We start from the raw sequence: 16,813 nt of genomic DNA on the forward strand, positions 1-16,813 counted from the left end.
ACAGGGGTGGAACATGTAGGGAGGAAAATACATCATTTTAACATTTTAAAACTCTGTATAGTCCCTTTAAATAAAACCCATGACGATTATTGAATATGTCCAAAGTAAAGATTGCGTTTTTGATTATTAAGCTTCGATTATTGCCCAGCACTACGTCTGCACACGCTGCCTTTATTGCCGCTGCCATCTCCCAGAAAGGAAATGACCATATTTGGATTCCAGCTTCATCTCTGTGGCCTTACATACATCATGTGGATATCAAACATGTCAATATTTGTGAATGAATGAGTGTGGGACAGACGAGCGAGTGGCGCCATGTTGGAGTGACGATGTTCTAGTGGGTGACTCAGCATAACATAATCCTCGTGAAGGGTGAGATCGGTCTGTTTTTTATTTAACTAAGACGCAAAAGGAGAAAACTAGCTAAAATCTCAACATTGATCAATGTGTGACACCTCAGTATTTTCACCTGCAGCGTCTTGTCTTCAATGAAAATGTGAAGAGTAAAATATGGACGTTGTAGCCATAATTTGAGCAAATCTAATCCGCAGCATCCAATGCCCTCGCACTCACTGTCCCGCCTCTGCGTGAGTCCAGACCGTCTCCATCTGGACACATCGGGCCTAAAACACGACAACATCAAAAACATCTCCAGCTTTGCTCCTCATTAATTAGAGCTGGATCTTGAGCCGATGTATAATTTTAACCCTGGCGCCGAGAGTTGATTTGGCACAAACTACCTGTGTCCCGTCGAGCCAAGAAGCTGTCGACTGATGGAAATGTAATAAACACAGAGGGCGACGCGTTCGGCTGCTCCCCGCACTGCAGGAAAAAAAGGCTTTTTTATTTCAATCATCAGGTTTTGGGCCAGTTTGCTCTTTAACTCTTAGTTGGAAATGAGGAAATTGCACTTTAGTTCTCGAAATACGTCTCCTCACTTTGTGGTGACTTATGTATTTAATGCCCTGAGAAAACCCTGTGAGTGAAGGAAGCGCTTTGGATTATTTGTGCCATGTGAACATACATACAATTACAATTAAGATTCCCCTTCGCTTCCCATGTCTGGACAGGCTCGTTCTTCATGCTTCAATTAAGAAAAACATGTACAATAGTGCCTCCTTTTGAGCTGCACAGATCGACATGTAAATGCACCACAAAGGCACCTGAGCCCTCACTGTGGCCCCTCTGCTCCAGCCTCTGTTCCGGCCCCGAGGTCTCACTGTGGCCCCTCTGCTCCAGCCTCTGTTCCGGCCCTGAGGTCTCACTTTGGCCCCTCTGCTCCAGCCTCTACCCCGGCCCTGAGCCCTCACTCTGGCCCCTCTACCCCGGCCCTGAGCCCTCACTCTGGCCCCTCTGCCCTGGCCCCTGAGCCCTCACTCTGGCCCCTCTGCTCCGACCCTGAGCCCTCACTGTGGCCCCTCTGCTCCAGCCTCTGCTCCGGCCCTGAGCCCTCACTGTGGCCCCTCTGCCCTGGCCCCTGAGCCCTCACTCTGGCCCCTCTGCTCCAGTCCTGAGCCCTCACTGTGGCCCCTCTGCCCTGGCCCCTGAGCCCTCACTCTGGCCCCTCTGCTCCAGTCCTGAGCCCTCACTGTGGCTCCTCTGCTCCAGCCTCTGCTCCAGCCCTGAGCCCTCACTGTGGCCCCTCTGCTCCGGCCCTGAGCCCTCACTCTGGCCCCTCTGCCCTGGCCCCTGAGCTCTCACTGTGGCTCCTGTGCTCCAGCCTCTGCTCCAGCCTCTGCTCCGGCCCTGAGCCCTCACTCTGGCCCCTCTGCCCTGGCCCCTGAGCCCTCACTCTGGCCCCTCTGCTCCAGCCCTGAGCCCTCACTGTGGCTCCTCTCCTCCAGCCTCTGCTCCGGCCCTGAGCCCTCACTGTGGCCCCTCTTCCCTGGCCCCTGAGCCCTCACTCTGGCCCCTCTGCTCCGGGCCCTGACTCCTGGCTGGTTCTGCTGTTGGAGGCACATCACGGGGCAGTAAAGACCCATAATCCTGGCTGGGTCCTGGGTCTTGGCTGGTATACTGCTTGTGTGTATGTGGTCCCAAAAGTCTGATCCCTGTGTGGTGCAGCTGTCGGGCCCCGGGGCCCCTCAGCCTCATGTTTATCACACGCTGCTCATTTTAATAAATATTTGAATTTTCCTCCGCGCCATCGTCTCCCGCCGCGGGCCCCTCTCACATCTGCATCCTCTACCCCCTCCCTCCCTCCCTCTCGCCTTCACACCATCCACTCCCCCTTCCATCTCCCCCCTCGCTCTCTCTCTGTCTCTTCCTGTCGTTTGGCCCCGGGGCCTCCATTGTTCTCCTTCTTCGCTCTTGGATTGTCACACCAGCCAGTGTTTTGTGTCGTCGTAGCAGCTTTCACCGCCAGACCCAGTATTTTCTATCTGTTCTGGTATTTTCATCACAAATCTCAGAATAAAAACATCCACAATTCAGGCGGCTGGGAGGGCATCTGACACATCCATACACAGCAGACACAGGACGTCTTCCGGCCGTTATGAATATAGATGTCGTTATTTATGCGCACGTACAGACCCGTCTTCAGGGGAACAATGTGGGCCCCTACATGTCGGACACATGTTTATTCATCCCTGTACAGTCAGGGCTTTAGGCCAGTACGTGTTTGCATGTACAGTGGGCTTTTCCATAACTTTTATTTTATTTAACACGGTCTTGGGCTGGAGACTCACAGGAGGATTTTAATTTAGTTTGTTTAGTTAAAATATTTTGCACATAATAATCTCTCACTCGTATGAAGCAACAGAGTAAACAATTCCTAGAAATGCAAGACCACACACACACCTGTAGTGATTTGTGTCACACGCGAGAATCATGTGATCGAATGTGGGGTCAGGACTCGGGCTGGGTACCGTTAAACTATACCAGTATGGTATTGGGAAAAACGTTTAGGTACTGAAGGCAAGTACCAAAAAGAATATTATACAGTGTCTTTAGATCTTTAGGTTTTGATGCCTGTTTGGTCCAGGGGCAGCATTAAAGGAAGTGACTTGGCTGTTTCACATCAAATAAATGATTTTCTGGATTAAATGTTTTAGGGTTCTACATGACAAATATTTTAGGTATATGTATCAAAAAAGTATTGTTCAGGCATCGATATTGTAAACCAAGTATTGTTAAAGTACCGGTATTGGACAAAATCTAGCAGTACTTCTCACCAGGACTAGGATCCAAATAAACATGCCAGATACGGGACAGCGTCAGCTTCATGCCTAACATCTGCAGCAAGAACGGCACGGATAAACGTGCAGGGGTGAAATCTAAGCAGGGTTCAGGGACGAGCTGGTTCGGTTCAGGTTGGAGTTTAAGGTCCTGCCGTTTGTGTTCAGGGCCATCAATGGTCAGCACATCGTGAGCACACCACTTTGGTTTGGTGGGACGCACTTCCAAATACAGAAAGGTTTAGAGACCGTTCTCTTGCTGTGGAACATACTTCCAACAATCCTACAATCACTGAGAGAGGGTTTTTAAATCACATTTGAAAACACATCTGTTCAGACAAGCTTTCAACACTTAGGGCCCGATCGTGTGTTTCTAAACTCAGGAGCCTTGACAGGACATCTTACACAGAGGTGCACTCTGTCTAAACGCAGTAAGTGGGTTTAACGGGAGCTGGACTTGGGCTGGACAGACACCCACAGCCAGTGGTACCACAGTGGTCCCTCCCTGAGCTTTTTCTACAGACCAATGTTTTCCATGGGACGGGGGTGTGCGGGGGTGGCAGTGGGTATGGGGGGGTGGGGGAGGCGTACATGCTGGTGCTTTCCACGTTTCTGGGGCGTGTAGACCTCCACGCAGCGCTCTTCAATACCAGAGCCAGCGTATGTTTTCTTTGTTGAGCTCACACTGAATAAAGTTTGTAGTTTGTCCCGTAAGATCATGAAAATGACGCAGCCTAAATGGTGAACAAAAAGGAAGTTAAAAACGTGGAGTCACTCACACTTTTATAACTAGTGATCTGAGGTTTTGGAGGCTCTGATCCGACAAACGGTTGTAACACATTTGCACCACACACACGAGGAGCGACGTTATTAATAATCTCTTGTGAGAAAGACTTTTTGTGCCACACCTCCCAAAACTCAGGGAGAGTAAAATCCGGCTCAATATCAGGCTGAATCTCCCCTAGTGTCTCCCCAGCTTCATCTGATGACTGTAAATGGGTCAGGTTTTTATGAGGAATAGAATCTTGTACAGTCATAGGGTTTGCAGATTATATTATATGTACTGTCTGTCTCCCTTTGTATAGAGTGGGCCTGGTGGAGGCGATCTCGTTCCAGTCCAAGCCTCTGTCCTACGTGCTCCTGCTGAACCCTGGGAACCTCTTCAGCGTGGACCAGACCTCAGGAGCTCTGAGCCTGACCCGATCCGTGGACTACGAGAGCGGCCACAACATCCACGCGCTGCAGGTCCGGGTCACGGAGGCGGAGACTGGGCTGAGCGCCGTCACCGAGGTAACGCCCACAAACAAGGCCGTTTAGATGATCCTCAACCTGTCTGAAAACTAATCACAGCTGCAATACTTGCCAGCAAAATTGCAAGAAGGCTCTTTCCCCAAAATTGCACAGCCCCATGCATCGACGTCTGAAATGAATGAATAGTTAACCAAAAGCACCATGAAGAATTCCTCCTTTCACTCCTGCTTTCGCTAGCGTTTGGAACGTGCCCGTCTCAGCGGTTTTCGCAGTCTCCTCAGCCCCTGTGTAACCCTCCAGAGCAGTTACATCATGTGTTTGAAGATTCGCTCTGGGCTCATGAAACTGTGATGAGGAGCCCGTTCAGAGCAAATGACGCAACGTTCTCCGCATTGACCTCACGAATATAAAACAAATTATTCCCCCCCAAAAAAATCTGAAGGTTTTTCTTTCTTCTCTTCGCGCTGATCAGACAGGAAGAGCGCACATGAAAGTCCGCCATCTACGGCTCCATCCGGGCGGTTTCTGCACATACGCTGGTGTTTCATGCTTTATAACCGAGAAGGGCAGGCCTGAAGTTCATTGCACAGTAAACTTTAAAAGACTATTGTTCCAGTAACTATAACAGTTTCATTATTTCATCAGCTTCATGGACAAGGTAATTTTTATTCAATCTATAAAAAAAACTTGAATCTGTAGGTTTTACAAGTTTACACCTATTTGGCCCCAAGAACTGTGGAAAAATGTGAAAAGGAGACGAATAATACGGAGCCCTGGAAGTGACATTAGACACACAAAAAAAAAGATCCCATATCTTGAAAGGACAAGATGATACAGTATTTTGAGGGGACCTTTTCTTCTTTTTCATGTTTTTGAGAATAAAATAATTTTGCTATTATTATCTTGAGGCAACGATATATAATTGAATTCTCAAAAAGATGGGGGAAGAAAATTGTAACTCCCTGAAGTTCCCAGTAGGACAGTGGTTAGCGCTCGTGCTTCACAGCTAGATGGTCCCAGGTTCGATTCCCACCTGGACGGGGGCTTTATGTGTGGAGTTTGTAGTTCTCTCCGTGTCTGTGTAGAGGTACTCCGGTTTCCCCGTTACTCCTAAAAACATGTACAATAGGCCAGGATGAATGAGAGTGTGTTTGAGAGTGCCCGGTGTGGCTTGTTTACATGCATGAGACCCATGTATGTTCATTAACATGGCCTGTCCTGACCAAAATAAACCAATAAATAAATAAACAAAAAATAAAGAGGATATGGGTTGAAAAAAAACAACAACATTTTTTTTGTCTACTGCCACTTCCAGGACTCCGTAGTTATGAAACGCTGTATTGGTGTTTAAAGGGGCTGGATGCAAGTTGGCCATTTTATACTCACTACTGCCACCTCAGGCCATATGTGTAACTGCAGCTTCTATATTAAGCTCGTGCAGTGCAGGATTTTAGAGGCAGTTGTGGTGAACAGGTCTGAGCTCATTCTACATTAGGACATGGCTGGAACATGTAGGGGGAGGAAAATACATACTTTTAGCATTTTTAAACTCCCTATAGGCCCTTTAAAGGCCCTATGCCAGATTTTTTTTTTGGGGGGGGGAATTAAAATGTTAGTTGCGGTCAAAACTCATTGTTAACTTTCCTTATGTATTTGTAAAATCCAAATTCTTTACAGGGACATCTTTATAGGCATTTTTCACAAAAATGCTAGAAAAATAGCCTAAAAGTTCATAATGTTGTTACAAATGTTTTATAATTTGATGCACGCTGTTTTCCCCACAAATGTTTGAGTTAAAGGAAGACAACATAACCTGAATTCCATTTAAGTTAAATCAGGTACAGCTCCTTTAATGGGAACGTTCTGGTAACTGAATCCGTCACATCAATCCTAAAGTCTTCCTGCAATTACTGATCTACAAACGTAAGCTCTGCGTTAATGTATGAATGTAGCTCAGTGTGATCACAAAGGCCAGGGAAAGCTGTTTTTTATGGCTCAAGCATTTCATTTATGGTCTAAAACATATTCAGGCGCAATTTTGGATACAATTGTCCACGTTATTTTGCTCCAAAGTTTCCCGTTTCGTCCAATTCTCTTTCCTCTGTTTGATGAAATGTTTGTTAAGAAATGAAATATGCAAATTTTTTTTTTTTTTTTGGGTGAAATTTGACTTCTCCGCGTATAAACCCTGCTGTAAACATTGTAAACTATAGCGGTGATTGTCCCGGCCCATATACTACAAATGCAGATCATATCAGCATCATCACAATTTATATACATGTTTAAAAAACCTGTGCGTGATAAGATGTGGCCCGGCCCTATTGTGAATGATGTGGGGGAAAAAACGGCTTTCTGCAGATCCTGGATGAGTTCTGGTTCAGTCCACTCTGAGCTGATCCCGTTATCTGGCTCTCACAGAGTCCTGGGGCTGAGACCGAGTGGAGTTAAACCAGTTCACATCCGGTCCCAGAAGATTCAGCTCATCCTTTACAGAACAAATCCTGGTTCAGTCGGAGAATCTCCAGCAGATGTTCTTCTCCCAGCACATGCGGACAGCGGAGGGCTAACACGTCAGGCTTCAGTGTCTGTGGGGTTTAACCTGAGGATGTTTGTGTCACTGTCATTACCTTCTTATGAGAGCTAGAAATGAGTTCATTCTTTCTCCCTGATGTTCCGCAGGTGGTGGTCCACATCCTGGACGTGAATGACTGCTCCCCTGAGTTCCTCCAGTCCATTTATACGAAAGACAATGTTCCAGAGACTATCAGCCCAGGAACATCAGTACTACAGGGTAAATACACCACTACTACTACTACTACTACTACTACTACTACTACTACTACTACTACTACTACGGGTCATATGTCCATTCTGGAAGAGCACAGAAGGGTCACTGGCTCTAGGGCCACTGGTCTGGCCTCTCAATTTTCTCCTTAACATCCTACTCCCCGCCTTAACCGAGCTTTACCCAAATCTAGAAGCTTAAAAGAACATAATCAACCTAATGACAAAAACATGGATGAAAATGGAAGAAAAATGTGCCGGAAAAGCAACAAAAAAGTGACAAAAAAACGTGGCGGATAAAAACATGACAAAAAACAATGAAAATCCAACAATACATGACCAGAAAAAATGACAAAAAAGAGCCGAAAACAAAATAAAGCAAAGAAAAAAAGTAACAAAAAAGCATCGAAAAGTGACAAAAAAAATGCCGAAAACACATTGAAAAAAGCCAAAACAGGAATGAAAAAGCCACAAAAAACATGACAAAAATCGGACAAAATGTGGCGACAACGTGACAAAAAGTTCCAGTCACTTTTGTGTGTCACTTAGCTTTCAAATGAGGCGTTCCACTGTTTTCTGCCAATATGGACCAATATGTCTTTGTGGAAGTGCTGTATTTACACTAATTTGGGCCAGGCTGGTCAGAGTCCAGGGCCGTTTTTCAGTCCCAGTCCGCCAGGGCCGGCCCGAGCCAATTTGGCGCCTGAGGCAAGATTGAACTTTGGCACCAGACGTGAATTCAAAGTTCTCGCCAAACTCATTCTGGATGAAGTCTTCTCATAAAAGTAATAATATAATAATGGCTTACACTTGTATTGCACTTTACAAGCCTGTATTACCAAGTTTCTCAAAGCGCCACACTGTGGTCATTATTCCTTGACTCCATACTTGGTGGTGGTAAGCTAATGTTGTAGCCACAGCTGCCCTGGGTAGACTGACAGAAGCGAGGCAACCAGTCTGTGCCATCAGCCCCCCCAGCCACCACCAACCACTCACTCGCTACATTCACCCAGGCTTCCTGGTGTTTCCCAAACGGTCTCCCATCCAAGCACCGACCAGGCCCCTCCTGCTGAGCCTCTGAGGTCTGACGGGATCAGGCAGAGCAAAGGCGCTGTGGCAGCTTTGCCAAAACATCAGGGGCCGAACCTCAGCCAAAAGTAAAGAACTTTTTTCTGCAAATGCCAATGTTTTACATCCGTGGTTCTTAAGTGGCTTTGGGACCCAACGTTACCCCAGGATGACTCCAAACAAAACTGTCATTTGTCATATATCGTATATAATATTATTTGTATTATTTTCCACACAAGTATTTGTTGAACAAGACTGAAATTTTGATCAAAACAACCCAATAACAAACATTTTAACAAACTCTTAGTGTTCCCAGATGGAAAATATTAAAGTTCCCTTTAGACTCGCGACCCACTGAAAATGATTCCGCAACCCAATTTTGGGTCTAGAATCCCCGTTTTACATTTTATATAATATGACCAAGTGGGACGTTCTGCCAGGACATTTTTAAAATACTGACACTGTTTCTCTCATTTTTAGGGGTATACTCTAACAGGTATTTGATCTCTTATTTGTATAATAATATTTATGTGCTGGAGGGCCTGACGTTGCCTACCCCTGTTCTAGGCCTTCTAACCTTCTCAGTGGACTCACATGTTGCTCTCCTCCATTGACCATCGGTTTCAGTGCTCGCCTCAGACTGTGTGTTTCCTGTTCACTCACACATCACTGCACTGAGGTCTATAAATGGCGTTTGAATTAATGAAATGTCAATATTTCCATCACCTCCTTATGGCCGTCACTTGTGCTGAGCTGCAGATCTCACGCTGACGACCATAACTCTGTCACCTCTTAGGATGAAGCCACATTCACTCATTTCAGTGAAACCAAACATGTCTGCATCAGTGAATGTCCCCCTGTCTCCGCAGTCCTGGCGCGGGACTGCGACTCCGGGCTGAACTCGGACCTGTCCTACTCCGTTCTCTCCGAGGACTTCCACATCTCGTCTCTGGGCGTGCTCAGTCCGGCCCGGCGCCTGGATTTCGAACGGGCCAATCACGTGTACGAGTTTGTGGTGGTCGCCGTGGACGCGGGAACACCCCCCAGGACGGGCTCCGCCTCCGTACGCATCCGGGTTTCCAATAGCAACGACGAGCCGCCAGTCTTCTCCCAACATGTGTAAGAAAACTTTTCAAATATTTTTTTTAGCTTGATTTAAACTGTTCTTTCTCCCCAAACCAACTCCTCCTCCTTTTACAAGTTTCTTAAGTTTTTATTCTTAATGTTGCAGACTTTTGCTTATAATTTCAGAACCATAAAAGAGAGACTTACCGTTTTTAGTTTTCTGAAGTACCTTTTAAACAGGAATATTATTAATAATTCACCCCATGACCCTAATAAAGCGCCTCCTGCTGTCACAACGCTTCATACTCAGGATTATAGATAAGAAATTTTGAAAGATCTGCCAAAAAGTATTTAAAAAAATCCCTCTAGACCAGGGGTGTCGAACTCATTTGGGTCGTGGTTTGAAATCCAATCCGAAAGCCGCCCTGGGGCAGACTGACCATTTACCACATTGGCTATAATGTGTTGTTCATATCCTGATCTCTTGTTATCTCAGTGCCCTCTGCTGGACAAATGTGGTATTCTTTCCCTTTTTTTAATTTAAGTTGCCCCCTAGTGGCTGGAATGAGCATACTGGTTATTTCCTTTAAAAATTCATAACTCCGCACAGGAATGGGCTAGAGACATACTTTTTTTTTTACATGCTCAGGGGCCGTATTAAATCATCTCGCGTGCCGGATTTGGCCCACAGAGAATTTCACCGTCTGTATTGCAATGGCATCAGGGTGAATTAGGCTTTAAGAAATGCTGAAGTAACAAACAGTCACCTTGGCCCAATATGCCCTGGCCAGTTGTTGTGTGTGTTGTTGTTGAGTTCACAAAAATGCAACTTTAAACCCCTAAAATATCTGGAGAAGAAGACGAGGCTTAGGGACAGATCCTGTGTGCCTGTTATGTTCCCAGTTTATCCTCAGTCTGTCGCCTCAAAGCCACTTAAACCTGTTTCATTTACAGATTATTATTAAACCATCTCACCTCGTCATCCTCCGCCGTTTCTATTTTCTGTTCTTCTTTGCACTTTCAAAACAGCGTTTGAAAGGGGGTCATTCATCACGACAGATGCAACGTGCTGTTTTATGAGCTTGCACCTAATTTCCCGTTTGAAATGGCCTGTATTATAGTTTTAGGCCCCAAATCTGAAATGTAAATGCTGCGCGAATAACCAAAAAAATGCTCGTTTTGCACATTCATGCCGTCAAATTTACTAAGTTGTTTGCACGGAAACAGAGAGGCTCTTTTGTTTCTCAAATTGTTTTGTCTTAATATACCGTGAAACTTCACAGTTGCACATTTTCAATGGGAATTAACAGATTATGGGAATGAATGAGGATGTATGTGGAGAAATAGCGAATTGACACAAATAAAGGTTCTTTTTTTAAAAAGTGCATATGACACATTAGACACAATTTTTGCTAAAGCACAGTTAACACGATTATATTTAAGATTTAGCAAGAAAAGGTTTTACACAGTGGTCACACTCTCAATACAAGATCTTGGTGAAAAATTAAAGCAACACTGAATCTTTGGACATTGGAGAAGCTTATTATTGAAACAGCGCTTTAAAGGGGGGGTATTATGCAAAATCGACTTTTTTAAGCTTTACATCATGTTATTATGTCATTCCCTCATTAAAAACATGCCTGAAGTGTTGCCTTGGCACATTCACGTATTTTTGAGTAATCTGTACAAACTCTGATGGCGGCCATTTTAGGGATAGGTTTGCCTGAGTCCTCCTAGGAACGCCCCCACCTCCTGGAGACGCCTCCGAGCTTTCGTCACCAGCCGAGTAACCACCCACTGCCCCTCAGCAGAACCCCCTCCCCACTGATGCCACAGACAGCGTGTGGAGGGGGCGTGTCTGAAAGGGTCAGAGGTTCTTAGAGAGACAAAGGCCTATTTCAAGACATTCGCTACAGCCATTTTGAGAGAGCAATTTTATACAAGGAAGTTATTCTACTTTACTGCATTTACAGACCAACAGAAGGTTTGGTCATCATTGTAGTGTGATATAGAATTTGGAAAGTTTGAGATGAGTTTGGACCAGAAAATAGCAATTTGAAATTTGAGTGACCCTGTTTCTTTGTACAATCAGGAATAGCTCCTTTAAGTTTAAGTTTAGATAATATTAAAGCATGTGGCCTCTTTCTTTGGTCAGGCTGTGTATTCTTTCATTATTTCCACAAAAGCTCATAAGTTGTTTATTCCTGTTAGTTACTGTAATCAGTGTTAGTTACTGTAATAAGTGTTAGTTACTGTAATCAGTGTTAGTTACTGTAATCAGTGTTAGTTACTGTGCGCACTAGTGTTTTAAACGGTCTTACTTCCTGTCCCCTCTCAGATACCGTACGTTCCTGAGTGAAGACGCGGGTCCGGACACGCTGGTCGCCATCGTCCACGCTCACGACCCCGACGGAGATGGGGTCACCTACGCCATCACCGGGGGCAACGAGGACAGCAACTTCCTGCTCGACAAACACAGAGGTAATAAGTCACTGGCGGCGACAATCATGGGTTAGAATGATTTCATTTGAGAATATTTATCTTGTTTTGAATGACTTTCTCTAATTCAGACACGTTTCCTTAACTGGCCTAATATTTACTGTTGCTTGTTTTATGACATTTCAGACTGGTTCTAAGGTGATCTTCCTTGACATGAGAAAATAGAGCTACATCGCTACACACCTGTCGAAACAACTGAAATCTAGAAAAGTTTAGTTATTTAAAATAACAGGCCACTGTTTTTCCATACTAAGGTAGTTCTTACCTGAGCTTAGACGAGTTGATCCGTCAAAATGTCTCAAACTGAACATAATAATTTAAATCTGAGTTAGTTGGGCGTTTGACCAAGATGAATCAAAACTGTTTATCTTTGTTTCAGATTCATTTCTTTGCCAATGGGGTTAGCAAATTATCCCATTGGGAGTTTTACTTTCTTATTTCAAGTGAAATGACCTTAGACCAGGGATCTCCAAAGAATGTCTTCGTTTCCACGTATGCTTGATGACCCAGATTTTAGACGAATTTTCTTTTTGTTCTGAACATGTTGGACCCAATCTGCAGACATTTGGGTCGTTATACTGAATATATGGACAACAGTCATTTACTGTGAAATTCCACTTTGGCTTCTAATTTTCCTGGGTGAACTCCACCAAGTATAACACAACATAGGTTGCAGACCCCTGCCTTAGAACACTCTGAAATGTCATCAAACTAGCAAAGTAGCCTTGGTTAGATCAGGAAAAGTTTCAATGAGTGAAGATCAATATTCTCAATCCAAGTTATTTAAATCCATGCTTGATATTTAGTTTTTGTAGAGTAATAATGATACTTCAAACTTATATCGCGCTTTTTAGACACAAAAATAAATTAAACAATTCAAGAAAAAAAAGTGCTCAAGACAGAGCGAAATATTGCTCAAGACAGAGCGAAATAGTGCTCAAGACAGAGCGAAATAGTGCTCAAGACTGAGCGAAATAGTGCTCAAGACAGAGTGAAATAGTGTTCAAGACAGAGCGAAATAGTGCTCAAGACAGAGCGAAATAGTGCTCAAGACAGAGTGAAATAGTGTTCAAGACAGAGCGAAATAGTGCTCAAGACAGAGCGAAATATTGCTCAAGACAGAGCGAATCTAAACAACGTAAAAATGCATATAATTGAAAGTATTTTATCTACTATTCTATCTATCTTTCCTCTTACTGTAATTGATTAATTCTATGTTGATGTTTTTATTGATTGTATTTGTTTTCTTATATTTATGCAACTGTGAAGCACTTTGAATTGCCTTGTGTATGAATTGTGCTCTACAAATAAACTTGCCTTGCCTTGCCTTGAAAACATTCATTTTTGCCATGAAAACATGCATCTAGTGGCCCCTATATCTCTTCTTTGGATAATTTGGAGAAACCACATAAATTATATAAATACCCTGAAATGAACATGCCATACTTTTATACAGGGACCCTCTTCATATGCATTTGTATGTGGAGAAAATATGAATGAAACAGTGTGTAACAAGTGTAACATTTGTCGCAACTGGTAAAGATGGCTCAGACTGCTCCACTTCTAAGTTGTGGTCAACATTTCTAACCTGCAGTTCCTCTCCTGTCCTGTAGGGGTGATAAAGCTCCGCCGCAGCCCCGCCCCCTCGCTCTCTGGTCCGCAGTACGTCCTGAACGTCACGGCGACCGACGACAACGCGTCCGGAGGCCCCGCCCCTCTCAGCACCTGCGCTCAGGTGATCGTGGGCATCAACGACATCAACAACAACAGGCCCCTCTTCACCAAGGTACGGCGTTAGTCCGGGTCCAGTCCTGGATCAGACCTCCTCAAGACCAAGTTTAGTCCTGTTTTTTGTTTCCTGATTTAGCCTTGGTTTAGCCTCGGTTAAATCTGGTTAAGTAGATGTTTTATAAATAAAACACGCTGCTGTTTGTTCAGAGACATCTCCGTTCTGCGTCAGTGGGCAGGACGTCAGACAGAGCCTCATTAAAGTCTAACACTCAGATGAACACGTTACAGACAGTTTCTCTCCGACACGACTTTACAGTTGTCTGTGAGCAGAGCAATTATCAAAAACAAGAAGTATGATCTAAAATAATCTTACCTCGACATGAAGAGCAGATATGAGAGCTTATACCGGGTTAATGGTCCCATATTTTTCTCTGAAAATGCCTTAAATGAGTGCGTAATGTTTCTCGGACATTGATCTTTAAATAGTGAATGTGTGTTCTCTGTACAGCACGTTAAGGCTGTTTTAGCCCAAACTCGTTTCTGGCTTTCACAATCCCTTTAGGTTCCACTTCCATCTTATATCGCTCAATAAAGAACAATAGTCTGTTTTTTGGTGTGTTTACAACATACTCTGTGGTGGCAAAAATGAATTTACTTTACAACTTTTTATGTGAAAATAAAGACTTGACGTTTCAGTGACCCAGTGGCCTTTATTTTCCATCACAATGGCCTCTATGATGCTCTAGGATCAATTGTTTTTAGAGTTTCCTTTAGGTTTTCACCTCTCACCAGAAAACCTACAACTGCCACTGCGATCATAATACAGCCATCGCATATAAAGTCAATAATACTCACAATACGCACAATACACTGTATGCGTTTGCTTTTTTTTTTTTGGCAAAAAAAATCTGGACATATCTTGATATTCATGCCAGATATCGCGATATCGATACGAGACGATATAACTATGGGTTAGGTGAAAACTAAGCATTTTTCAGAAAAATAAAAACATCATAAAAAGACTGCAGTTTTATTGATGAAAATCTATATTGTTTATATCTTGCTTTATTTATTTTAATGTTTTGAATGGTCATATCTCGATATCAATACAATAACGATATATCGTTGCTTGTTCGATAACAATATCTTGAATGTTGAATTGCCCTTCCGTGTATGCAGTGTGCTCTATAAATAAAATTTATCAGCAGTTCCTCAGTTATGCTTCATAGAGAGAATCTGAATCTTTGTTTATCACAGCGCCAACAATTTCTATCATGCTGTAGGGTATGAGGGTTTATTAATCAATTAATTTGTATATTAATTAATTAATAGGTTGTAGATTAGCCTCAAAATTTAACGGGGCACCAGTTCTAAAAGCGAACAAAATAAAAGTAAGAATAGGAGGCTAAACTACAGATTTATCTGAAGGAAATGAGGTCTTGGACGTACACATGGACCCTTATTCTGGAATAATAAACACAGACATTACCAAAGCAAACTGTGGTTTATGGAGGTTTAATGATCAAAATCAATTAACAGACGGCATTAAATATTAAAGTGCAAACAGAATAACCTAGAAGGCTAACAGGATGAATAATCAGATAAAATGTTCTAAAATTGTATCTGAAAGTCAGTAAGGTGGTTATGTGAGTCTTATTGAGCTAGGTCTGTGAGATACGCTTACGACCGTGAGAAAGGTTTTCCACGCCAACTGTGGTCCTGCGATCCAAAGTTCTGGTGTCCGACGGCCTGTTTGGTCGTGGTCTCTCGGGTGGCAATTCTCAAGTTGATGCAGGCGAGGGGGTCTCTCTCCAGCTCCTCGGGGCCTTGGGGTTTGGATTGACCAGCTAGACTCAAATTGGTTTCGCTGAAAGCTCAGCGATCAAAAATGTTGTTGTCTTGTAGGAAAAATGCAAATGTTCTTAAAAAGAAGTAACTGGTAGTTACAAAATCACGTCAACTGACGGGCTCAAACTTAAAGTTCTTGTGGTCCATCTGAGACAAAGGAGAGGTCAGAGTTCAGCGGGGGATGTTAGCCATGTGCTCATCCTGCCGTCTCTTTCTCCTCCTCCTTCCAACTCCACTCAGAAGCGGTTTCAGAAAAGAAGAGCAAGGGTAAGGGCAGTTTCTGGCTATTTCTCCTTCCTTTATACCAAGGGGGCGGCCCCTTTTTCTCCATGGATTCGACCAATCGACATTCAGTCCGTAACTCGATATGACGATCCCAAGTGGGAATGTCTTTGGGAGAAAATTCAAGAAATACATTTCTATTGCGATAAACACATTAACAACTTCACAACTTTCCAAACAACATTTCAACAGTATGTTTGTACATTGCGTCTTTGTTGACCTGGGGAAGAATTCATCATTAGAACAGATTGGTTGAGTTCATTCTCACTGTCCGTGAATTAAAGAATTGGATTATTACTCAAATCAGAAGTTTGAGATTCAGTCTTTAGTCCAATTCGAAGGTCAATACAGAGTTCTCATTTCTGGTTGTGAGGGTTAGGATAGATCGTCACAGTCTTTTTCTCCTGAACTGTATTCGATCTTATCAGCCATTCACAAGCCAGGAAGTGACGACATTCCAAAGGTCATAAAATGGCCTAGGAGTTTTGGAGTGGGGGTTGAGCTGCTCTCAGGAATGAGTTAACAATGGCGAAAGGCAATAGGCGAACCTTCACACGCTACAGTCCCCTCTTCGTGGCAGGCTCCACCCTACGGCGGAGGTTGGCACGCCATTTCCGTGATGTGATGAGATGGCCGTTGACTGAAGACGATGCCCGATGTTCATTGACACAGAGTCGGCTCAGGTGTTTGCTAACTGTGGCAATATTAGGCTAAATGTGTGTAGCAATAGGCAAGTGTGTTTACAGACTAGGTTTAATCTTACGTGTTTGTTGCTGTGGCTACAATGTTAGCTAGAAGCTATATGTGTTGCATTGTGTGCAACTATGCACGACTTAAGTCCTAAGGGTTCAGGTTTGACACCTAAATTTGGAAAAGCGGTAGAAGTGCTAAATTTACTGAGGCGGTCCATTGGAAAACAAAGTCTCTAGAGTTGCTGATATCTAAGGCTGCGAGTTCACCAAGATTTTCTTTACAACAAAAGATTTTGCACAATGGATTGAAGAGTCTTAAGCAATACTTGAGCATTGACAACTGACTGCTGATTGAATGGTATTCTGTTGTCCAGAGTTTAACTGCAGTCAAACTGAAAACAAAGCCTCAATGGTTAT

The 16,813-nt window shown here is 43.7% G+C and overlaps 1 protein-coding gene across 4 annotated transcripts in view; it reads left to right on the forward strand.

Annotated features, from left to right (window-relative positions):
* LOC306972930 (neural-cadherin) overlaps positions 1-16,813 on the forward strand; it is a 123,167-nt gene that overhangs the window by 46,055 nt on the left and 60,299 nt on the right. For all 4 annotated transcript variants that reach the window (XM_079569638.1, XM_079569637.1, XM_079569639.1 and 1 more), the window contains exons 4-8: positions 4,262-4,466; positions 7,107-7,218; positions 9,149-9,398; positions 11,683-11,825; positions 13,457-13,629. In XM_079569638.1, coding sequence (XP_079425764.1) covers positions 4,262-4,466; positions 7,107-7,218; positions 9,149-9,398; positions 11,683-11,825; positions 13,457-13,629 — 883 coding nt within the window. The remainder of the gene's footprint in view (positions 1-4,261; positions 4,467-7,106; positions 7,219-9,148; positions 9,399-11,682; positions 11,826-13,456; positions 13,630-16,813) is intronic.

The sequence above is a fragment of the Gobius niger genome (genome assembly GCF_951799975.1).
Source record: "Gobius niger genome assembly, chromosome: 13".
Lineage (NCBI taxonomy): Eukaryota > Metazoa > Chordata > Actinopteri > Gobiiformes > Gobiidae > Gobius > Gobius niger.